At 37.9% G+C, this 24,833-nt stretch overlaps 1 protein-coding gene across 1 annotated transcript in view; it reads left to right on the forward strand.

Annotated features, from left to right (window-relative positions):
* CCSER1 (coiled-coil serine-rich protein 1) overlaps positions 1-24,833 on the forward strand; it is a 635,129-nt gene that overhangs the window by 57,167 nt on the left and 553,129 nt on the right. The window contains exon 3 of the mRNA XM_010586161.1: positions 902-995. Within this exon, the coding sequence (XP_010584463.1) occupies positions 902-995 (94 nt within the window). The remainder of the gene's footprint in view (positions 1-901; positions 996-24,833) is intronic.

Consider the following 24,833-nt stretch of genomic DNA (forward strand, 5'->3'; position numbering starts at 1 on the left):
CAGGGCTTCGCCAAGCCTGAGCTGAACACCATTTCATAACCACAAATGACGCCTAAAAAGTGATATTGCTGTATTCAGAGTTTACAGAGTAAAGATGTCTACCTACGACATAACTAGTCATTTTATCTTTGAGAAGCTAATCCTGTAGGGAAAAATGTACTGCGAAAAGCTACCATTTTGCTCTCTTTTGATTGTAGCCCACTCACCCCTTTTTGACTTTCTAGAACCTGCCTTATCTGTCTGTGGTTAAAACTTGGCAAACAAAATGAATCACAAAAAGGGAATGAGGACCCAACCAGCTACACTTCACAGTCAGGCTTTCTTCTCTGTCCATGTAAGCCTTTACCACCCACCTTAATACTTAAAAATTCATGAGTTGATCATTCGTGCCCGAATTTCCTGTTTATCCTAAATTTGTGTCTCTTTATCCCTTGGATAAATAGAACAATAAATCTCTCTTCAGAGTATATTGGTAAGGGCAGGCAGTGCTTAGAATTCCAAAATTTAATTAAAAACAAGTACCGATACTTCTATATTGTGCCAAAAATAACATTTTTATGTTTCATAAAAAGTTATGATTAAACTTGGAAAGACACAAAGCCATCATTGAACAGTATAAAAACCCCAGGGTTATATGGATGGTATTACTCGTACTTTTCGTTTTTTTGTTAAATATTCGAGATTCTGTAAAAACAGAGAATAGTAACAAATACATTTCTACTTGGACAGTTGTTTCATACAATTTCTCACTGGTCCAATGTTAGTAGAAAAATTTTCTGTAGCTCCTGCTTAAATGTATTTCCCAGATCTGTTTGTTCATTGTTTTGTGCAGAACAGTTTGGTTAACACATCTATCTAAATGCTTCTTTTTTCTTTTTTTTTTTTCTAAAATATATATTAGGATGTTTTGAATAACTTGGGTTCTTGTGAGTTGGATGAAGATGACCTAATGCTTGACTTGGAGCTCCTAGAAGAACAACATCACCATCGTTCTGGTAAGTCAGATGAATACTGAATATCTTCAACAAGGTTTTATTATTCTAGAAATATATTTAGAAATATTATTATTCTAGAAATATAAAGTAAATGTATTTAGTACAATCACTTGGAAATAAAAAAGTCATTGTCTTGGGAGTGGAAGTAGTATGTGTTTTGTAGTGTTATTTCTAAATGCATTTGCCATTTAACAGAAGGATATTCTTTACACTGCTTTTGGACTTCATATGGTCAGTTATGAAATGGAAGTGATTTTTACAGCTGCAGAAGAATTCCAGCACCAAGGGCAGAGCCATCTGGTTTTCTAGATAGTTAAAATGACTGCTGCCTACCCCAGGCAGTTACCAAAAAGACCATTGCTGAAAATTGTGATACCATTTGTGTGTGCCAGAATAATATGCTTCAAACAAAGAAGGTTTGACTTGAGATGTGAGTGTAACTCGATCCTTTCTCTCATGGTTGGTTAAGGCACTGTTGCACTGCCTTGATAAATAGCAAGAACCAAGGTCAATTTGTGGTGTGTTCAGAATGATTTTATAATAGGATTACCCAAGGTCTTGGTAAGTTGTGGCATTTGCAGTGGGTAATCCTGCATTTCCTTTGGCTGTGATGTGGAACAGCATAGGGCCTAGTCCATGAACAGGAAAGGTCCAGGTAACTCCACAGGGTTCGGAGAGACTTAAAATGTACGTGAGAGTTGTACTTGATCACAGATAGAGCTCCGAGTTTGTACTCTGTTGTGATACTCTGTTATGGCAGTGACATGCTTTTAAGCAGGAGTAATTCTCACCCTCTCTTTTACCTGCTGTTTTCTGACCCCTCTTTCTCCATCCACCCACCTAGCTATCTATAGTGCATATTCATGCAGACTTGTGTGGAAGTGGGGTTTATGAGACATGTGCCTACTGGTGTGCACCATTTTCAGTTCTGGTCCCTCCTTTGATGCAAATTTAGCAATAGTTACAGATAAACTGCTTGAATTATGCTCCTGTTTTAAATGTTTTGTGTTTGATAATTCTGTGAATGTATCTGAATTAGCTCTATGATAATTCTATTTAACCATTGTATTGTGCTTTTTAAACCTGTTCTGCATATCTGCTTATAGGTTAAAACATCCCTTCCATTTTATTTGGTAGAAAGCAAAGTAGCCAGAGAGTATGGAAGGTTGTAGCAGGAATATGTGCATGACCATAGTTTCCTAAATTGCTGGGAGCTAGGATGCAACAAATTAACTGCACAGAAAAGTTTCTACTGTTTCTAATTAGTACTGAATAATGCTATTAACTGGTTACAGAAAGTCAACTCATGGATGAAGAAATATGGGTCAAAAAGCTTCAAAAACTGACATTACATTTTTATAAGAAATCATAGTGTTTAGACTTGTTCGTTCCCTTGACCTGTTGGAAACAAATTAACTGGCAGAACCATTTTCCATAAATAAACTGCCCTAACATGTTGCACTTGGCCTCACCTGTGGTTTTGTCCTTCTTTATGTTTATAAAGCACTGAATGAACAGTTAAGGAAAAGTTATGTCCACTATAAAGATTTGCAGCAGCTTCTGGAACAGCTAAGATCATAATGCCTGAATGACATTATACTTGCTAGAAAAGTAATTAAGATGGAGATATGATATGACATGTAATCCTTCTACTCTTGGCTCATTATCCAGGGCAAATGAGATGCTTTTAAAACAGAAAGATCTACATTGCCCTTTGAAGAATGGTGACCATTTTTATTCTGAGCAGTAACGTAGAGACACACGTTGCAGTCTATACATTGTCTTTAAGCACAAAGGTGTTTCTCTTACTAGTATTTGCTCTTTGATTTATTTGTTTGGTGGGGGGTCTAGCTGCAAAAATTTAGGATTTGTCTAGTTGACACTGTTGTTTTTCAGTCATTCAGTTGGAAGAAAGGTTGGAAGTATAGAGCGACAGTGTAAGTTGACACAGTTTCACCAAATAAAGCTGATGTCTTTATACTGGGTTAGGATATGGCACAAAATGGTTAGATGTGGTTTTTTGTAAGCTGTCGTCTTAATTCGTGTTAAGATATTGAGATAAGAGTCTTGATTTTCAGAGTCTTTTAGCATTTACATACCACTGAAGTACATAAAACCCTAGAGTTAGATACTGACATCTAAACATTTTTGACAAGTTGCTTTTCTGATTGCTATATTAAGGTGTGGCTCACTTCCAGGATTTAAGACTTTTCAACCAAAATTCTTTTTAGTAATTCCAAATCAATCCATTCTCTGTTTTCACTTTTGGGCTTGTTTGTTTTCTCCAATAGGACTCTCAATTCATACTCAAATAGAATTCTTCTAAACTTCTTCAATTAAAATATATTATTAAATATTATTGATGCTTTTTTTTTATAAGCACGTGAATACAGAAGTGATCAAATGATCACGTTCAAGATATACAACTAGTTTAACGCAAGCTCATCAGATTGGAAGTGATCATATTTCTGGGCATGACCATATAAGCTATTGCAGATAATTGGGAAGCAATATATGTTTTTAAAAGATCTTTACTCTTGCCCCCTTCATAAACAAGATGACAATGGATTACACACTGAGGATGAGCCAGTAGCGTTATGGTAGAATTTGTTATTCTAATCGAATTTAAATAAAACCAAGGGGCTATTTAATTATTTTAGTATGTGACCAGCCTGAAAACAAGAGTAGTTGATTTTCCATAGCATTTGCTAGTAGCTGGTTTCTTGGACTCTTTGTAAAGGCTTCTTTAAGACAATGGGCTTGATAGTTTGCCTGTGGCTTGCTTCACCAAAAATCATTTATGACAATCCCAGATGTTCAGATTTGTGAGCCTTCTCTTCCCTGTTGGTACGTGCTGTCCATTGTATACAGGATTCAGCCCTATGTTATGTCAGCTTTACATATTTAAGCAGTTTCGTAGCAATATTTGTTTATGTTCCTAACAAGTTCCTTAAGTTTCTCTAATACTTGAAAGGGATCTGTATATCTGACATTCACATGTGTATCATACTGAAGTCAACTGGGAGTTAATATGTGTGCTTCTAGATCCGTTATCAAAATGAAGGTGTTTATGAGTACAAAAATATGACACGAAATGCTGCTTTTTGCATGGAAACCTTAAAATTATTCTCTTCCGGAAGTCAAAGCTGTCAACACTACTGTGACTATTTGTAGTGCAATAAAAATCCTGTTGATGTTCTACATACTGATGCTGATTATAACATTTATTTGGTTAAGGCCATCAGTCCCAGGGCTATATTACAATTCAATTGTGCCCCACTTTGGCTCTTTATAAGGATTTCTGTGGGGAATTACCATGGGGGGGAATGTTCAAAGGGAAGCTCTGTTCAGTATTTTAACAAATACGTTGAATATGGAGAGGTGTAATTGGAAAATAATTCAGTTCTTCAGTTGTTATGGAGGGATAACTAACAAATCAGGCAACTTCCTATTCTTCAAGAGCCTATGAATATCTCTAAAATGACAAATTACATGAATATGAGGGCTAACATCACATCTTTGATTTGAGTATCACAAACTATTCCTTGGTCAGGAGGCTGTATGCAGCAGGCTGTATCATTGAAACATAGCAATTCTGAAGTGTAGTGCCACAGTTGTTAAATACAGTTGATGGGTTGGTTAATAGTGAATTGAGAAAGTCTCTTAACTACCATTAGGAGCTCCAGATTTTTAGAGACTCTTGTTAAGGCCTGATTTACAATAGCTTCTGCTTTTAGCTGCTGTGGTTGAAAAGAATAGTATTTGCTGGGGTGAGGATATGTCTTTTTGACTTTCTACTGAAGTTAAAAATATAATAATAATTTAACAAATTAATTGTATTGTATTGATCTACCATAATTTTAGTGACTGTTTATGAATAGAAAATAAGATATTATTGGAAGGATTTATGGGAGAAATGGGTATTAAGGAGTGAGTTTTAAAAGAGGAGCTAGGAGCCAATTGGCAGGCAAGGAGACATTGTTCCAGAAAGTGGAACTCTGTATTAATTAAAATACAGAGCTAGAAAGGAGAAAGATCTGTCATCTCTTTCATTGTTTGTGATTTTTTTTATTTGTTACTCCAACTCAATTTTTACTTGTATTCTGTCCTCTCAGCTTTTCCCTAATGAACTGGTTGCCCTCCAGCAGCATCCTCATGAAATGGGGTTCCTGCAAAAAGGCACTATGAACCCTGATGAGTAGCAGAAAATTAAAAAATATCCTTAACTTTTTTATCCCTAACCATGCAACTGAAGATAAGAAGATACCTGCAAACCTCATGTAGATAATTCTACTCTGAATGTACATTTCTGTGCCCCGCTAGTTTTAGCATGGCTTTAGAAGTCTGGAATTCCCTCATTTCTGGCCTTCTCTCCATAAGTGAGTTTACTGCATTAATTTACTACTTTTGCTTTTGTTTTAAAGGCTGTATTGCTGCGATAAAGAATGTGAGAGAGAGACATTTTATTATCCCACCTAACACAATTGCTTTGAAATTTAATAAAATAATATTTATATAGTACTTGGTGAGTGGAGAGCACTACTGCATACAAATGCAAAATATTAATCAACTTGATTCACTGAGATTTTTGCATATTGTTCTTAAGCTGGAATGTTTAAAAGTATGTCATATTATGCTTAGATGATGAGCCTTGAGGGTGCCTTTTTATTACTCTTAAGTAAATTAGACTTTTAAAATATGCTACAGTGTTGATTTCCTGTTGTAAAATAATGAAGTTAGTGGTTTCTGTAGCGGGAAATCATTGCTGGTTTATAGAAAGTGACAACATTAATTTAACCTCATTCATTTTCCTTTTCCCCAGTGAAACATGACTTATTTGATTCCAAGTATTGATTACTCAAATGTATAAGGAAGACCTTTATCTTCAGTGATATAAGCAGTGGGGAATTTATTCAAGCAATGCACATTAATGTGGGTGAGTTGTGTGCTTGTATTGTGCCATAGCCTATTGAAAAACAAAATACTTGGGTTTGTATGGTTAGTGTTGTCATTAAATCATGACTGCAGTAAATAGTAGCCTTTTCTAAAAGTTCACAAAGGCATAGCTATCCAAGGTCTTTTGTAATTTCTTAACTATTTGCTATAGGTGTCATAAACCCAGTACCCCTGCATCTTTCTACAAAGACACAGGTGTGTAGCTGGGATTTGTAGTGAGTTGGCTGAAGTCAGGGGGACTGCTTATGATACCAAATATTATGCACATGCGCGTGTTATCTCCACACCATGCTCCACACTACACAGTGACTATTCACGAGTTTGATGTTGATTAGCTGTGAACACAGACTGGTCTGCTGCATCCATCATGTTGTTGCTTGAATGCTTGCTGAATGGTTTTAAATAATGTAGCTCGCTATAATTTTTAAAGAGAGTTGTCTTCAGCTGGAGCTTTAGCCATTTTTGGATTTAATGCCTCAGCCTCATCTGTAAAGGAGTGATCCAATGTACACGTAAGGCATAGTTATTTCACCCAGCATAGTTCAGAAATGAAATTATTTCTCTTATTTGCTGGAAAAAAATGAATTAAATGTGGAAATATGAAAGTATACTTTAGCATCCATCTAAATATTGTTCAACTCTTAAACCAAACACTTTCAGAGATAGGGTGCATTTTGTTCAAACCTAACTTAAGACCATCTCAAAAGTTTTTAAGTGTGTGCTAAATTCTATGTATGTGGTAATACATGCTTTGGTACTTGCTCAAGGTTTATGAATGAAAAAGAGTATACGTGACTTGAGAAAATGACTTTTGATGTGGTGGTAATGGCTTTTATGTGCCCTATATAATTTTCTTCTATTAGTGGATGTTGAGAAAGAAGGGCCTGTTCTTGGTGTAGCTTTGTGTTGAAATAACTGAAAGCAATGAGCATGTGAAGTTCTGATGTAGGAGTATCACGTTTATGATGTAATGCTTGCTCATGTATACATAATAAAACACAGAAAAATAGTTATTACATAAATGCTCTTTATGTTTAAATGTAATGCTGTGGTATGGTGTCTGCTTAGCACTGTCAGTAATGAGCAGGGAGAGGCACATCTTAGTGAAGTGGTTGGAAACTGTGGGCTCTAACCTTTGTCATGTGTTTGTTTTTACTTTAGTGCACATTGGTGAGATCCAAAACATAGTGTGTTGGGCTAGAGTACTCTATCACAAAACAAATATTTGTTTTTTCATTTTAAAAAAAATATTATTAATTTGACATATTAATGTATGGATTTTGCTAACTTCCAAGGGCAAGGCAGAAATAGTGTTTTAATTTTTGAGATGGATACACAACTTAAACATACTTATTTAAATGTCAAATTACAGTCATCATATCGGATTATGATCTTTAATAACATAATTACATTAGGTATTAGCAGCCTCACCAACAAAAATGCAGCGCACTTGTTTTTTAGAAAGTGGAAGTCAGGAATTTTTATTGTGTTTCTTTTAAGTTCAGATAGCCTGCAGATCAATTGCCATCAGTACCCAGTGAAACTAGAATGTTGGTGTAATGACCCAGTGATATTAATTAGGTAGTTGCTGAGTTATATTGAATGTGATGAACAAGCTGTGTGAAAATTCTGTGGTGGGTTTGGAGCTCCTCCTGTGTCTATTAATTACATGTACTAATTATATTTATTAATTTTTTAGTGGAGGGTAGGAGTGCTGAGATGAAACCCCTTTGGTGTTTTGGGGTTTTCTTGGCCAGGAGTGGGAGAAATACAAATGCTATTAAAGAAAAAGTACAGAAAAATTCAGTGCTGGTAGTGGGTCATTAACACAGGTAGTTACGAACTGTAAAGCAGAAATAAATTTGCTTGCTTTTGAAATGTGAAACATCTACTAAATGTAATAAGGGAATAGGAAAATATGATGTATTTATAAATTATACTACTCGTTTTGGCAGCAAAACACCAAAAGCCAGCTCCTCAGCTACGGTGCATCAGCTGGGATTCATCAAAACCAAAAGCATTAGCTATTAGTGTGCCCAAAGCAGGGTGGTTGCAGGGTGCCGTTGGCTCTGGGGCTAGTCCTCAGCCAGCCAAGGGGTGGCTCTTGTCAGAAGCCTGGAGTCGGCATCAGTTTCTGTGGAGGACAGCGTGGGCAGCAAGCTCTGGCACTAGCACTGCTGTTGTCTGGGTAGATGGTATCTCATTTTATAATACAGTGGCCAGGGGCAAATACCACTTGTTGGGTATTCTTACTGAGCTTTCTAGCAAAGCAGACCTCCTGTTCCCAAGCAGAAGTTGTCTCCGGGAGTCTGACAAAGTGCCTGTGTAATCCATTCGTGTTTATCAGTGCAAGGGAAGCAGATTTTTCAGTTTTTAATTTGCCTTTAAATAGAGAATAGGAAACAAGATCCTAATTATGTATTTTTGTCAGACAACTGCTTAGAACCAGAGAAAAGATACTTAGTTAATTTGAATGTATTGCTTTACTTGTGAATGTATCGTTGGCAGCAAATTATGTTTCTGTGTTTAAAACCAATGACAACTTTTGATTTTTAATGGGAACTGGGCACCCAAATCCCTGAGCTCTTTTGAAAGCTTCACCATTCCCAAATGCCACCTTTAGAGATGTATATGTTACAGATCAGGTTAAACTAGGGCAGCATCCCTTCAGTTTTCTGCAAAAACAGAGCTCTGTGTCTCTGCCAAAAAGGAGGTTCACAGATTATTTAGCTCAGTAGCATCTTGTATTGTCACTACAGATTTTGGACAATAAGATAATAAAAAAGTAAGCAGTATACTAATAATGAACATAACAAAAACTGATGTGTGAATTCACTACGTTAATTACAACACTACATAGATATCCTAATAGCGATTAAAAGGGGAAGTTCATGTTAGTTTTTAATTTCGCAAGGGAAAAAGTCTCACTGAATAAATGCCTGCTAATCATCTATGAAACTCCTTGTCGTGAAGGGAGAGCAGCATGAGCCCGAACTGTGGCCAGCATGATTTCACATGTACATCTGACTTCTAGCATGGCTTTGAAGTATGGAGTGGAGAGTCAGGTGCAACTAGTTTCTCAATAGCTAGAAAAGTTAGAAACAGAGGGATTTTTGTATTTTCAGAATCACCTATTCTACTAAGCTACACATTTTCCCCTGAAGCATTGTTTAATAAATCTGACACAGTAATGGAGTAACTTAAGGTCTCCAGGGAACTGAAATAAAACTTGGCATCTTCTGTACTCTTCTAACCATGATCTACAGCTTCTGAAAGAGCACTGGGCATGGAGGAAAGGGATCTTTGTGGTCTTCGCAGTGAAAGACTAGGTAGCATTATCAAATGAAAAGAGCATATTTGTGTTAGTCAAAAATAACGTTTGCACACATGTGGCTAGGCCTGTTATTAGGAGTCTTGAAGCTTAAGTTACTGACAGTAAGGAGAAGAAGAAATAATGACTAGAGAAGAAGCTAGTATTACATTGGAATGAAACTAAATAGAAATTGTAGGCTGATATAACATTAGTCCTCTAACATCCTGGAGCACCCTGGTCCACATTCTGGAAAACTACTGAATTGAGAGTCCTGCTTCTGTTCTGTTATTTATGTAAATGAATGATGTAATCTTACCTGAATTTTAATTGAGGGAAAAAACCCCACAGCCCGGAACTGCTACCAATTTAACTTTATCCTAAAACTTTTTTAGTGTATTTTACCTGAAAAGTTGAGTTGTGAATGAGCCTAGTTGATGAGCTGCAGGAGGCGTGTTAACACTAGCTTCTAGCTGTGCTTCTCTCAGAGTATGTTTAAAACATGTCTGAGATATTATAGATAATTGGCCTGTGGTGTGCGTTCTCAGTGGATCAAGGAAAATATTCAGTTTCCTGAGCAAATTAGTATTTTTAACTCTTTTTTTGGTGTGGAGAGGGGTGAAGGATTGATATGTTCAAATAGTGGGTATAAGTTAGGTTCCTTTCTGGCTGATACAAATTTATTGATGATATGTACTTGTATATCCTATTCAGTTAAATGAAGCAGTTAGAAGATCAGCATCACAGAACATCACAGCCACAATTTAGATGCCAAGAGGTTTTTCCTTCATAAATAGACAAGAAGGGCAAAAGAGCATGGTCATGAAAGACTTTGAGTGAGATGCATTTGTATGGTTATCATGGAGCAATTAGAATCAGAGTCTGTATCTCAATTTCCTGCTTTTTCATAATTATAGTGTGACATTTAGTTACAAATCCTTATTCATATTGGTATGCTCAGCCATCATTTACTGAAGGAACAAGGGCAGTAATTAAAATAGGCATACTGCCTTTCTTCATTCCTTTGATTTTATACATACATTGAGATGAAACCTCTTTAATAATATCTGCAGGCAGAAAATAAATACAATAATAAACATTATGACAAATCAAAGCATACCATCCTATTTAAAGCAATTCTGCATTTCTAGATGGCAAAGTTTAAGTAGGGTGTCAAGTGCTGCTTTTCTGTCCTGCTTTTTGAGTTTACAAAGATCTGCACTGGATGTCTTGCCAAAATGGAAATGTGAGGAGAACTTAAGAGAGGAGCATGCTGTTTCTTCTCAGTTTTCCATGAGTACAACCAAGAGATTTAGGGACTAAGAGGAACAATTATTAGTTCACAATGATTCTGCAGAACAGCCATAACTCAGTTGTATAAAAACAACTGCACCTTCCATACAAGTTCTGCAGTGATCCTACTTCAAGGTCAAACTGAAACTGCATGTGTTTAGAAAATGTGAGTTAGCAATAGCTTTTGACATTTTGAAGTATTTATCTCTGGGATCCTTGTAGCTCCACTCTTAGGTAAAGAAAGGAAGGGTAGTCTGATACTTAAAACTTGAGTCTAGGTGTCCTGCGTTGAGCTGGGTTCTTTGATGCAGATTTCCAGTGTTACTACAGGCTAGTCACTTAATTTACCTGTAGTACATAGGAAGTGGTACTCCCGTAGTCATGGGGGTTTGCCATTAAAATTTGAGAGATACTCAGCATACCATTGGGATGGAGCTGCATTAATAACTAGAGTCATTACAGTCTTTAGAGGCCAATTATGTTATATTTTGTGCCTCTTCATACATCATTCCAGGAAGTGGAGCAGACACTACCATTGCTGGTGTGTCCGCTACTGTTATTGCTCCTGTTATTTTTGTCTTCCCTTCTGCTGAAAAAATGCCAAAGCAAAACACAAGCTTCTTTGTAACAGGAAAAAAAAAATACTGTAAAAGCCTATCATACTCATCAACTAAAGCCTTGGTTCAAAAATAAATTACTTTTTACATCTTTCCAGAATTGTACCTACCATCCATCGTTACTCAAAGATTGGGTCATATCTGCTGTAGTGTTTGAAAATATTAGTTCACTTTATTGTTGTATGTCTTGTACCTGAGTCTCTTGTGATGCCCCTTCTTTTATTCCTGTGAGGATTCTGTCAAAAACTTAATATTGTTTGGATTTTGTCAATTTTTATTTCTGTTTTTACCTCTAACTTCCCTTGAGAGGGAAGGAATTCGCAAATAAATGCCATGCAGGTAAGTCAGCCATGAGATTTGTTGCAGCCTAGTTTCAGCTTTAGGATAGGGGGTCAGTAGGTAGCAAGCGCTTTGGATGTAGATCAGGGGCACACAGGGGCTTCCTGAGAATGTTTCAGCCTCTTGGAGAGCCCCAGAAGTCTGTGCTTTTGGATTGTATAGCTTAGCTAGTTTTCTGTAGTATGTTGTAAGAAGGAAATCATACACCTCTCTTTGCAAAAGGAAAAATTAGTAATTGTGATGGTTTAACCCCAGCTGGTAACTAAGCCCCATGCAGCCACTCACTCCCTCCCCTCCCACCCAGTGGGATGAGGGAGAGAATTGGGGAAAAAAAAGTAAGGCTCATGCGTTGAGATAAAGACAGTTTAATAGAATAGAAAGGACAAAAATAATAATGATAATAATAACAATAATAATAGAAATAATAAAAGAATTGGATTATACAAAACAAGTGATGCACAGTGCAATTGCTCACCACTTGCCAACTGATGCCCAGTTAGTTCCCAAGCAGCGATCTGCCCCCCGGCCAACTCCCCCCAGTTTATATACTAGACACGATGTCACATGGTATGGAATACCCCGTTGGCCAGTTTGGGTCGGCTGTGCCCTGTGCCAACTTCTTGTGCCCCTCCAGCCTTCTTGCTGGCTGGGCCTGAGAACCTGGAAAATCCTTGACTTAGTCTAAACACCACTTAACAACAACTGAAAACATCAGTGTGTTATGAACATTCTTCTCATACTGAACCCAAAACATAGCACTATACCAGCTACTAGGAAGACAATTAACTCTATCCCAGCTGAAACCAGGACAGAGATAAACTCTGAAAGGTGACCTTGAAGATATTTTCTGGTTTTACCTTCTGTACTTAGGCTTATTTTAGGATTGTTTGATCTGACCCAAAGTAAATAATGTCCAGCCATCTCCTTCTCACACACCTGATTTCAAAATTCTTCCATGGAACCCTTACTATATAGGGAACAGCTTTAGAATGAAAGTTTGACAAAGCACCTGCTTGCCACCACTCCAGTAGCTTCTGCAAAAGACAATGCATTCATTATACCTACTGAGGATAAAATCAGCATTACTGGGTTTGTTGTTTTTTTTTCCCCTCCTGTTTCTGTAATGTTGTAACATCTTTAGGACAAAGAGTCTATTTCCAGTTAAGATTTAAAGGAAAGTGTGGTTGCAGTTGAAAATGTTCAGAATGTGCTTTTGAAAACAAGCAACAAGTGGTCTATTGCAGGGTGGATGACATATATACTGATGGATCTGCAAGTGGCAAGTTATGCACAAATTGATATTGCACTGACTCTGTGGCTATCTGTATCATTTTTCTTTTTTCACAGAACCAAGTTTTTATCAGTTTGATATTTAGAGAATTGCTGAACCATACATTAGTCTGTGAAAAGCTGATTTCCAATGAAGGTTTCTCAACCTCCAAGAGTTGGAAGAGTTCCAAGTAGTCTGATGAATGGGTAATTTGAGAGCTCCTTGAATCTTGCTGTACGAAAAGTTTCTCTTTCACCATCAGCAATGGTGAAACTGAAATTCTTTCATATCTGTATAAAAAAAAAGAAAAAAAATCAGCATATTCCTGCAGGCAGTGCATTGCATACTAGGGAAAAGATGTTGCAGTTAGTTGTGGTGAGTAGTATGGTGTTAAGATGACTTAAGCTGCCAATAAAATAGGCAGTTGCTAAAGCAGAGGGTTATCGTAAGAGGTGAGAGGGGCTGGGATGCAGGCAGGTGTGCCGGGCTGACAGGGGCTGTGCTGGTACTTCAGGGATCCACGAACGTGCGTGTGAATCCAGACAGTTGGAGAGGCATGTGCTTTCACTAGTGACCTTCAGTCTTCACCAGCCCAAGAGGAAGAGGGGACCTGGCTGTCTGTGCTTCCATTTTATGCAGCTCCTGTACACAGGTGCTGTTGCAGGCAGCGCCTTGTCTGTGGCAGTCCGTGTGACTGGCCATGTGAGTGTCCTGTGCGTGTCCGCACGTCTCTGGCGTATGAGCTCATTTTCACTACTGGTTGAAGCTGCAAATGGGCAAGCGGCAGCAGCATCATTTGGGCTGGGGCACAGACCTCCCGACCGAGCCCCCACGGCTGGGCAGGAGGGATCTCCCCAGCCCCGGAGCCGCTGGAGGTGGTGGCCCCTTGTAGCATCCCCTCAGCCCATGGGGCTGTGTGTATGTGCTGAAAGTAGTGTGTACGTAAACACATGTCCCTAGTAGTAGTACATACATAAATGTAAAAGGTACCTGACAAACCAAAGGTGTTTCTTTGAGCTGTTTCAGGGTTTTAAATGCTTTAATTCCTCACACCCAACTTTTGAGAACTAGTGACAGGTTTTGTTTGTAACACAGTAACTGCTGAATCTGCAAGGGTGAGAAATAAAACAGAAAAATTGATAGTAAATGACTGTAGTGCTTTTTGGTTGTAGGATGGATAATGCGCTCATTTTCTCTTCCCTCTCTAAATATTTCCAGCACTGCAAACACAGTTCACATATTTTTTAGGAAAAAGGATTAAAGCAGTGTCTTTGCAAAGGTTAAGGAAACCAGAGAGGCCCTAGGGCCTGAGAAACCCTTATGAAAAAAAAAAATAAAAAAAAAAAAAAAAAGAAAGTGTTAGTAGTAAACTTGTCTTTATTATAACAGATTATGATTTTGCTGGCTGTCAAAAGCCCTGGCAACATGATTAACCTGTTGAAGAAAACAGAATCCTGTTCTGACTTGACCAATTTTTTTCTCACAGAAGTTTTTCTTTATAAAAAAGCAGTTTACTGTAAAAATACACTTATTTGGAGGTTGAAAAGCAGGCAGTAGATAAAATGAAAGTACAGCTGTGTTGTAATATTATTTTTATGCTTTTTTCCCCAAACTGTTAATTTCACAGAAAACAGTTTTGACAAGCCTCTGTATTTCTAATATATTTTCTCCATGAATAAAACATGGAATAACTCTATTTCTAAGGTTCAGTTTCATTGTTTTCTTCCCTACTCAATCTTTAATTTGTTTGTTTGACTTGTTTGGAGATTTTTGCAGCATTGGAGGTTCAGGAAAAGGTATTCTTTATGCTTCTTAATATAACATTACTGACAACGATGTACTACTTGTAAATTATGGTTTTTAGGCTAGAATGACACAGGTACGTTACTTAATCATCTTATTGTCAGCGTGTATTAGATTAAATGCAAATAGCTCCTGGTTCTGAGGATTTTAAATCAAAACCCCTCAATTTGCAAATACAGCATGTGTGTATTCACAGACGGGCTGTGCAGAGCTGTGTGGAGTTACTCACGTGGAGAAACTGGTGACTGTATCATTGTGCATCTGGAAGTGGTGGTTTTGGCTGTGGAAGGAGGTTTACCAGGCAAAAGGCATTGCCTTGTACTGAGTTTTCGTGGTGTACTGTGATCCTTTGACACTAAGTTATGACAGGCAGTAAATAGTAGGAGTAAGTAGAAAGGAGAAAAGAAATGAATAGAAGAAGGAAAAACGGCATGGGAAACACCTTTAGCTTCTGTGAAAAATAACATACTTTGGAATGAAGTTGCTTTAAATTTGGTTTAGAATGATATATGGCAAGCGGCAAACTCTCCCAGCTTTCAGATACCAGCAGAAGTATTATTCCGTCCCTCTATTCTGAAAAGAAATCAACAGGTTGAATGAAATGCCAGGAGTGTGTTCTTCACGCTGCAGGGGTCATAAGCAGGAGCTCTCTGTAATACAAGCATGCTTGCTGTGTGGGCTGCTTCCCTTGTTCCCCACAGCAAACACAGACTATGGGTAAGAAGGGATGGGGAGGTATGTTACGTGGTATATCTAGTCTCACAATAGCCTGCATTCTTACCTAACCTGCAAGAAAAGCTCCTGAGAATTTCTCTGTTGGCATACAGGAATAATGAGCCATTGAATCAGCTCAGTGGCAGGTGCTAGAAAGGTGGTAAAAAGGGAATGCAGCGAGGCCTGAGGAGATGGCAGAAAAGGCTGTGCTTTCTTCCAGTGTGAGAATTTATATTTCCCAGATTTTGTAACTGTAAGTAAAAGGAGACACTTTCAGTTGCGTAACTTTTTCTTCTTAAATACAAATGAGGTTGTTCTTCTGCCCCCCCTGCCCCGACCCCACCAGTCACTTTTAGCTTGTCTTTTCTCTCTTTTTTCCTAACAAGCTTCCTGTACTTTCCTAGAGTATGCAGGAGCCTGTGTTATCTTAGATGACATTTGGATTTATTATGATTGCAACTCTAGCCTATGAAATCAGTTACATCAGCCTGTATCTTTTCAACCTTCAGTTAGTTCTTGATTTCTGGTAACAGTGTATTCAAGTAACAGTATGTTTTGAAACTGTAGGTCAAAGATGGTAAGTCTTGCTTGCATGCAAGCTTACAAGTCCACAGTTTGCCAGTTTGTTACTGATACAATAATGGAGAATGCTGTCTCCCAATAGGCTGTTTTATTCTTTATGTTGTAGAATAGAATCACCATGATTATTTAATAACACTAGTTGTATTTATAAATTATAAGTTAGGCATTCTGGAGTCGGCAGAACTCCTTGGAGATCAGCCTACTTTCTAATTATGTGTGGGGATGAAATGTCCCTGTATTTATTGCTGCAAAAATATATTTGAAATTTTGATATCTCATCAGGATTTAGGTCACTGTGTTTACTGTTCTATTCAAATTCCTATCTGTATAAAGGATGAGTCAGCACATTTTACATTTACCACTTATCCCTTTGATTTCTTTAAGTTCATTATAGTTTCAGATCTATTCTATGTCCTTACTGATTTGTATATATGCATATTCACTAGTTTATGGGAAATACATTGCTAGTGTGTCAAAGAGTACTTAGAAAAAAGACATCTTTCCTTTAGGAAACAGAAATTGTTTGGTGCTTCAAGAATTTGCTGTGAAAGCAGCTCGGTGGAGCGTTAAGCATGTATTTAGCCTAAGGCACATAACTATATCCACTGAAGTCAGTGGGATCATACACTTCAGATTTAAGCTCATTTGTAAGTGACCTTGGTCCTAGGAGCTTGGACTTGGTTCATATAGTGCCCCGTGTGTGACTCAATTTTTATAGCTATTCAGTTGCCATCATTTGCCTTAAATATAGTTATGTTGTGGCTAAAAGTATATGTAAGTACAGTATTGCTAACTATAGCTATCTATAGTTACAGATAGCTAATGTATGGGCTATTTTCTTCTTATTTGTGGTATTAATAGCAGCATAGTTTAGAGGAACAAAAGGTCATATTATTAAATGAGTAACGATTATTTTTCTTAAAATAAATTTTGGGATGCTGTCTAGCTGTTTAATTTTGTGTGTTTTGTAGGCATGGATAGGAAAGAAGATTTGAAGATACCACAAAATTTTTGTTTATATTACAAGGCAAATTAGAGTTGGTAGCAAAGCACAGTATGTGTATTTCAATTAAAATGTTAATATCTTTTCAAGAAAAAAATCCTGAAGAAGGTACTCTTCTCTAGTGAGGCTTAGTCCATACAAACTCTGCTATTTTCCCAAAACAATGAGGGCATAATTCCTGACTCATTCTTAATCATCCAAGTAATGTAGAAATAGGTAATATGAAGAATTTACTTCTAATAAATATTTTCTTTAAATAGGTTGTTTGGTTTTTGGGTTTTGGGTTTTTTTGTGGTTTTTTTTTTTTATAACTGCCAATTTTCTACAATCAGTAGCTTGAGGAGACCTTGAAAACAATTATGTGGTGGAAGGAAAGAAAACCCACAGCAAAAATAACTTATTCAAGGTTCATTTAAATTAAGTTCATTTAAAATCTCAGCATGCCTTTTAACCCCCTAGACTCCTGTTTAAGAAGTGATGTGAGATTAGTTCTTTAATAAAGTAGAAACAGATCAGAAGCAGATTAGGTCCTTCACTATCTCTCTTCTTAAATAAATTCTTTTTGTTTCTCTTGCATGAATGTAGCGCCTGAATATTCTGCATCTAACAGATGAAATTGTTGGGCACTATGTCAATTAATTTTGTAGTAATTTCACTGAAATTGATTCAAGTCATCCTAGAAAGTGTTACAGTCTGGGTTTTTCCTGAAAGAGAACTTTGTCCTTCTTGGCAACCTTGTTCACATGTGTAGGTTTCTAACTAAACTACTCTGAATAAGGGATTCTTAATGAGGATATTTGATTTTTCTTAACCTAAACCAAAGACCATGATCTCACAGGTTTGTTTCTGCATTTTGTATCTTGAGCAGGTATTTTCCAATAAATTTTCCCAGTGGGTGGCTAAAACTATACTCCTACTTTCTTCTTTTCCATACATATTTTGAAAAGATTTTTTTTTTTTATGAGCACAGGATTTTTACAGGGTTTTCCATCTCTGATATGACCTCTATAAACATCTAGAATACCTCCACTGGGAAAAATGAGTCAAAACCCAGTGAAAGACTTAAATTAATTTATTTTGAAAGAGCTTGTGTGTTGTAGAATCAAATAAAAATTTCTGGAAAAGCAGTTTTGTCTCAATAAGCGGAGGCTAGATCTACAGAGTTTTAATGGCATCTTAGCTCCTACCTGAGTATGTGGTCTGTGCTGTTAAGTGCTTTAACCTCTACTCCTTACCCTTCTGGTTAGGTACCAAGTAATCAAATCACTTATGAAGGTATCACGCACTGATTAAAGTGGTTTTATGGAGTTATGGAGTACTCGCCGTTCAAGTGTCAGATGTTATGATTTGATAAAAATCCAAGTACTGTCTGTATTTCCTTTGTCTGGTACAGTGCATACATGCAGTAAATAGGTTACGTATGGATGCAAAAATAAAGTAGGTTAGGTATAGACTGCTTACAGGGGGAATAGATCTATGAAGCCATAGTTCTTTAGGCTGTTAGCAATGTGGTGAGCTGTAATTTCTTGTGTGCTGATGCAGCTTTCCATACTTAGCTGTACTTGGCCTTTGGCTCTTTAATGATCTCAGTAGTTTTGTTTTGGTGGTTTGTTTTTTTTTTCCTTGTTATTCATATGCATCATTCCATGTAGTATAGCTGTCCAGATTGCAAGAGTAAGCTAATAACTTTTCATGCCTTTTAGCATACCTAAGTATTTTAAAAATAACAGCCAGTGTGCTGTCTGAGCAGAGGATAGAATTTAGAAATATTTATCTGGGGATTTTTTTGCAGTCTTTCACCTTAGAATTTTATGTAGTGGCTTTAAAAGTTCTATTTGTATTTTCCATAGCAAATACCATAAAGAGTATTACACTGTTTTTATTGGACAGCCTTGGACTGTTTCCTGTGATTTTTTTCAAAACCCTTTTCCTTAGCTGGTAGTCATTCTGAAAAATTATCATGTACTATCCTGAGAAGATTTAAGTGTGTTTGTGTGAGATAACATTACAGAAACAAGAATTCTTGCATGCTGAAAATACTTAAAACTCCTTATTTTCTTAATTCTTGAGGTGGCAGCAAAGCAATGCTGCTGAGTCACTACTGATTATTACTTCTGCAGTTTGTCACTTGAAAATGGGAATAAGAGTAGTTCAGATATACTGGAGGTGACACAGAAGACGTTTTAGAATGGGTTCTTGTGGACAGTGTGAGAGTTAGAGTTTCTAATGAAGAAGTAACCTAAATTTCACTCATTTTCAAGCAGCAAATTTTCTCTTCCTGTTAATATAGCAAATGGGGTTTTGTGGTTGTGATCTAGGGATCTCTTCATGCCCTATAGCACTTGCTGAGTATTTGGAGAGTAGTTTGAAGGGAACATAATATTCAATACGTTATTTATGTTAGATGATTTTTTTTCAATATTTTTGCTGAAAGGACATCTCGCATTGGTAAGATGTGTGTTGGCTTTAAGAACAGCAACAAATGTTTTGTTCTCTGTATAACTTTACAGACAGATCTACTTTAAAGAAAAATTTGTGTTAGGAACTTGGTTTCAATTTCCAAATGAATACAGAGCTGTGCTTTGCTTTTGAAAGAATCCTTAGCAAACTGATTGGTAAAGATGTAATTTTGCTCCAGTTATAAAATGCAAAACAGCTTAATTTTGTTATTGTATCAGACTGTCCTCCTTGGTCTTTGGTGCTTTATGATGGTAGGGTTGATTCAGCTCTAATGAAACTGGGGAGGGGTAAGGATAACCTGAATTTAACAGATTCATATCTTCTAGTGTAGACTTGCTGGTTTCCTTAGAGATGTAGTATGTTACATACACTAAAACAAATGGATGTAAAATATCATTGGGAGGTTTAATTTAGTCAAGTACTGTCATTTTAAATAGATGACTATTGAGTTAGATGAAAGAATTTACTTCCAGTGACTTTGGAGAGAGTGACATTTGATTCATGTTCCTGTTCACATTTGTACCCAGTAGGGAACTGTCTGGTAACGTGAGATCTCATATGTCTTTCACATAATTCAGAGATTCTAACAGTGCATCTAGCACTCAAGGGTATCGTGCAGATTTGTGGATTCCCTGTAGTACCTCTGGTCCAGAAAGCAATAATTATGCTGACTCAAAAATGTTGTAGGTTTGGTTGTTGGATTTCTGGGTTTTGAGGATGAAGAAAGGAAAAAGTAGCTGAGAAGGGGAGAAATATTTTTCTTGTTAGTTTTGATTTTCTTTTTTTTTTTTTTTTCCCATTTAACTAGATATGAGTAGAGGCTGTGTAAACATTAACAAATAAGAATGAATATATTTTTAAACCAGTTTTACTTGATAAATATCCTAAATTAAATCAGCACTAATTTTCTACTTGTATGTTAGTCTTTTGTATTCCGAACAGCTTCTTTTCTGGTATGTTTCATAGTCTTCCCAGAAACTGTAATGGAATTACAGTCCTCCTCTGAAGAAGCAGAAATAAGTCATACAGTTTACAGGAAAAGTGTGTAGTCTCGATTCAGGACATTTGAGATCTGTTTCTATCTGTGCCACAGATTGTCTATATAATCCTTTGCAAGATACTCTATTTGCTCATCAGTATTTATCTGTCACATAAGGATCCTGTTGGGATGCATTCTTTATTTCATAGGTGTTTATAAACTGTGATCCCAAGTGCTATAATATTTCCTGCAGTTTAATAACTTACAGTAAGTGTTTGGCAAATAACTTTCTGATACCAACTGGATTGCTTGAGAAATGTTTTGTTACTCCTTTTTTTGCTGTAAGTTTTCAAGTGATGTTTACTCTTAACAAAAGAGAAAGTAAATAGCTTTAAAGTTGACAATGATGAAACAGTGCTCTACAGGGAGCTCAATCTCTTGATTGTCAGTGAATAGAAGCAAACAGGAGATTCCAAACTGGAGTATCAGGAATGAGGATCAAGAGCTGCACTCACAGGCTGTGATAATGAGCCTGGACTGAAGAAGGGGCTGGTCCAAGGGCTCCAGTGCTCTGTGCTGTCATTCGGCAGATCTATAGGTGTGCTCTCATCATACATACTGTACCAAAGTGTAAGATGTTATTTGGTTCACAAGTATTTATTCTGTACATGCATCCATATTTTAACTGAAGCTCTTCATCCTGAAGAATCTCAAAACATTTTATGGCATCACAAGCAATATTAGTGGAATTACACCTGTAATTGTATTCTTAGTTTAAAACCCAATTTGGAAAACAAACTACAATGAGAGAAAAAAACCTGCAAACCACCAAGATGACAAAACTGAGCCATTTTCGTCATCTACACTTACCAGTATGCCCTATACCCAATCATAGATTGGATTGTTTCGTGACTTTCTGGATCCTGTGGTTATAAGACCTTCTCCTCTGTACTGTTTCCTGGGATCCACTAGTATTGAGAGTTCAGATGCTTCTGCTATAGAAATTACTAATTATGATGTTGCTAACATCTGTTTATTTGCAGAAGTGGAAAAATTCTTTCAAAACTAGAAGAAAATGCAGAATTTTTGAAAGAACACATAACTGACCATCCCTACTTGTGTGAAAAATATTTTGACATCTTTCATCCAGCCAACAAACATAGATTTTCTGAGCCAGTATAAATCACTTTAGTTCTGGAAGTGTTGGTCTTATGTTAACGAACTAAGCATCTGTGTTTTTACGCTGTAACTATGAAAAGGCACAGTATCTTCTTTCACAATATTGGGACAGGGAGCCAGTGATCTTGTCAAAGAAACAGAACCAATCCCCAAGTCACAGGTGTTTCCTGCTTTTCCAGTGGTTTCTCATCTAGATACTCATTGGACCTAGTGCAGTCTGTTGTAATGGGGAGTTCACAGCCTGGAATACCATGCCTGAAAACTGATCAGTTGAATGCAGTCATATCAATTTACAGGCAAATTGCATGATACTTTTTTGTGATAAGTTTCAAGTATTATCACTCAACAGATATCGAGGGCAGAATGGTATGGTTTTATATATAATTCAACATCATGGACTGATCATTTTAATGCATTATTCACCTTGAGGAGGTTGTAGTTTCCTCAGTATGTCATGGACTTTAAGCAGGAAAACTGAAGTTCAAAGAGGCTACTAAATGTTTTCTGAGCCTCAGGTTGAAGAATCAAACGTGTTTGTTTAAAATATAAACCAATTATTCCTGAATTATACTGATCACCATAGTAACCTACATTCATTGTATTTCATATGAAGTTATTTAAAGCCACTTAGCTGGAAGAAGTAAGTGTTGTCAGTTATTGATATATGAATCTTGCCTAATTATATTAGTGTGAAACATTTTTGTAGGATGAGTATTTCTTCATGCATTGTAGTTTCATGTCATTGTCATAATTAGTGTCAGTCATTTAGGTGAACTGTAATTTTGAGAGGTTTTTTCCATGTCACTCTTACACCATGGGTTGTATTCAGCATTTTAAAATTATTTCAGTTCTTTTTTTGGTCGTGTGTAATTGCAATCTTCCTTCTACTAGAGACACATGAATTTGGTTTTTCTTCATGTATCTGCCCACATAGGGTCTGCCTTGGTTGTGCTCATGACTTGCAGGAATTTCCCATATTTGAAGACTTTGAACGGCATGGAAACATGCCTTTCTCTATATGTTTTACTATTGCTAGCTATTTAGAATCATGTTTCTACTCTACAATTTAGTTAATATTGAGAGCTGTCCTGTTGGTAAGCCTGTCCCCCCTGCCTAGGTGTCTGAGCTGTTAATGAATCACTTCCCTGACTGAGCCTCTGCAGTTTAGAACTTGGTGTTTTAAGGCAAATCAAGATCAATGGACCACCACTATGGACTTCCGGAGGGCAAACTTTGGCCTCTTTAAGGCACTGGTTGAGAGAGTCCCTTGGGAGATGGTCCTGAAGGGCAAAGGGGTCCAGGAGGGAGGGACATTCTTTAAGAAGGAAATCTTAATGGCTCAGGACCAGGCTATTCCCATGTGCCGCAAGTCAAACCGCCGAAGAAAATGACTGGCCTGGCTGAACAGGGAGCTTTTGCTAGGAGTCAAGAAAAAAAAGAAGAGTTTATCATCTCTGGAAGAAAGGGTGGGCAACTTGGGAGGAGTACAGGGATCTTGTTAGATCATACAGAGAGAAAATTAGGAACGCAAAAGCTCAGCTAGAACTAAATCTGGCCACTATTGTAAGGGACAACAAAAAATGTTTTTACAAATATGTGTCCTGGTTTCAGCTGGGATAGAGTTAACTGTCTTCCTAGTAGCTGGTACAGTGCTATGTTTTGAGTTCAGTATGTGAAGAAATGTTGATAACACTGATGTTTTCAGTTGTTGCTCAGTAGTGTTTAGACTATAGTCAAGGATTTTTCAGCTTCTCATGCCCAGCCAGGGCAGCTGACCCAAACTGGCCAACAGTGTATTCCATACCATGGGACATCCCATCTAGTTTAGGAACTGGGAAGTGGGGGTGGGGAATCGTGGCTCGGGGACTGGCTGGGTGTCGGTCGGTGGGTGGTGAGCAATTGCCCTGTGCATCTTTTGTACATTCCAATCCTTTTATTACTACTGTTGTCATTTTATTAGTGTTATCATTATCATTATTAGTTTCTTCTTTTCTGTTCTATTAAACCGTTCTTATCTCAACCCATGAGTTTTACTTCTTTTCCCGATTTTCTCCCCCATCCCACTGGATGGGGGGGAGTGAGTGAGCGGCTGCGTGGTGCTTAGTTGCTGGCTGGGATTAAAGCACGACAATATGTTAACAGTAAAAAGAATCCCAAGGAGAATATCTATCCCTTAATGGATACAGAAGGGAATGTAGCAACCAGAGATGAGGAAAAGGCCGAGGTACTTAATGCCTTCTTTGCCTCAGTCTTTAATAGTGAGTCCAGTTATCCTCAGGGTACTCCACCCCTTGAGCTGGAAAGTAAGGATGAAGAGCATAACATACCCCCCTTAATCCAGGAGGAAATAGTTAGTGACCTACTATGCCATCTGGACACTCACAAATCTATGGGACCTGATGGGATCCATCCAAGAGTACTTAGGGAACTGGCAGAGGTCCTTGCCAAGCCACTCTCTATCATCTATCGGTGATCCTAGTCAACAGGGGAGGTCCCACAGGACTGGAGGCCTGCCAGTGTGACTCCCATTTATAAGAAGGGTCGGAGGGAGGATCTGGGGAACTACAGGCCTGTCAGTCTGACCTCGGTACCGGGGAAGATTATGGAATGGTTTGTCTTGAGAGCACTCACGTGGCAAGTCCAGGATAAGAAGGGGATCAGGCCCAGTCAGCATGGGTTCATGAAAGGCAGGTCCTGCTTGACCAACCTGATCTCCTTCTATGACCAGGTGACCTGCCTAGTGGATGAGGGAAAGGCTGTGGACGTTATCTTCCTTGGCTTCAGCAAGGCTTTTGACACTGTCTCTCATGGCATACTCATTGCAAAACTGGCGTCTCATGGCTTGGATAAGTGTACTCTTTGCTGGGTGAAAAACTGGCTGGCTGGATGAGCCCAGAGGGTTGTGGTGAATGGGGTGAAATCCAGTTGGCGGCAGGTCACAAGTGGTGTTCCTCAGGGCTCGGTGTTGGGCCCTGTTCTATTTAATAACTTTATCAACGATTTGGATGAGGGGACTGAGTGCACCCTCAGCAAGTTTGCAGACAGCACCAAGTAGGGAGGCAGGGTCAATCTGCTTGAGGGTAGGGAGGCTCTACAAAGAGATCTGGACAGGCTGGATCCATGGGCTGAGGCCAATCGTATGAAGTTCAACAAGGCCAAGTGCTGGGTCCTGCACTTGAGTCACAGCAACCCCATGCAGTGCTACAGGCTTGGGAAAGAGTGGCTGGAAAGCTGCCCGGCAGAGAAAGACCTGGGGATGCTGGTTGACGGCCGGCTGAATATGAACCGGCAGTGTGCCCAGGTGGCCAAGAAGGCCAACAGCATCCTAGCCTG

Source organism: Haliaeetus leucocephalus, unplaced genomic scaffold (assembly GCF_000737465.1).
Source record: "Haliaeetus leucocephalus isolate CR32 unplaced genomic scaffold, Haliaeetus_leucocephalus-4.0 Scaffold140, whole genome shotgun sequence".
Classification (NCBI taxonomy): domain Eukaryota; kingdom Metazoa; phylum Chordata; class Aves; order Accipitriformes; family Accipitridae; genus Haliaeetus; species Haliaeetus leucocephalus.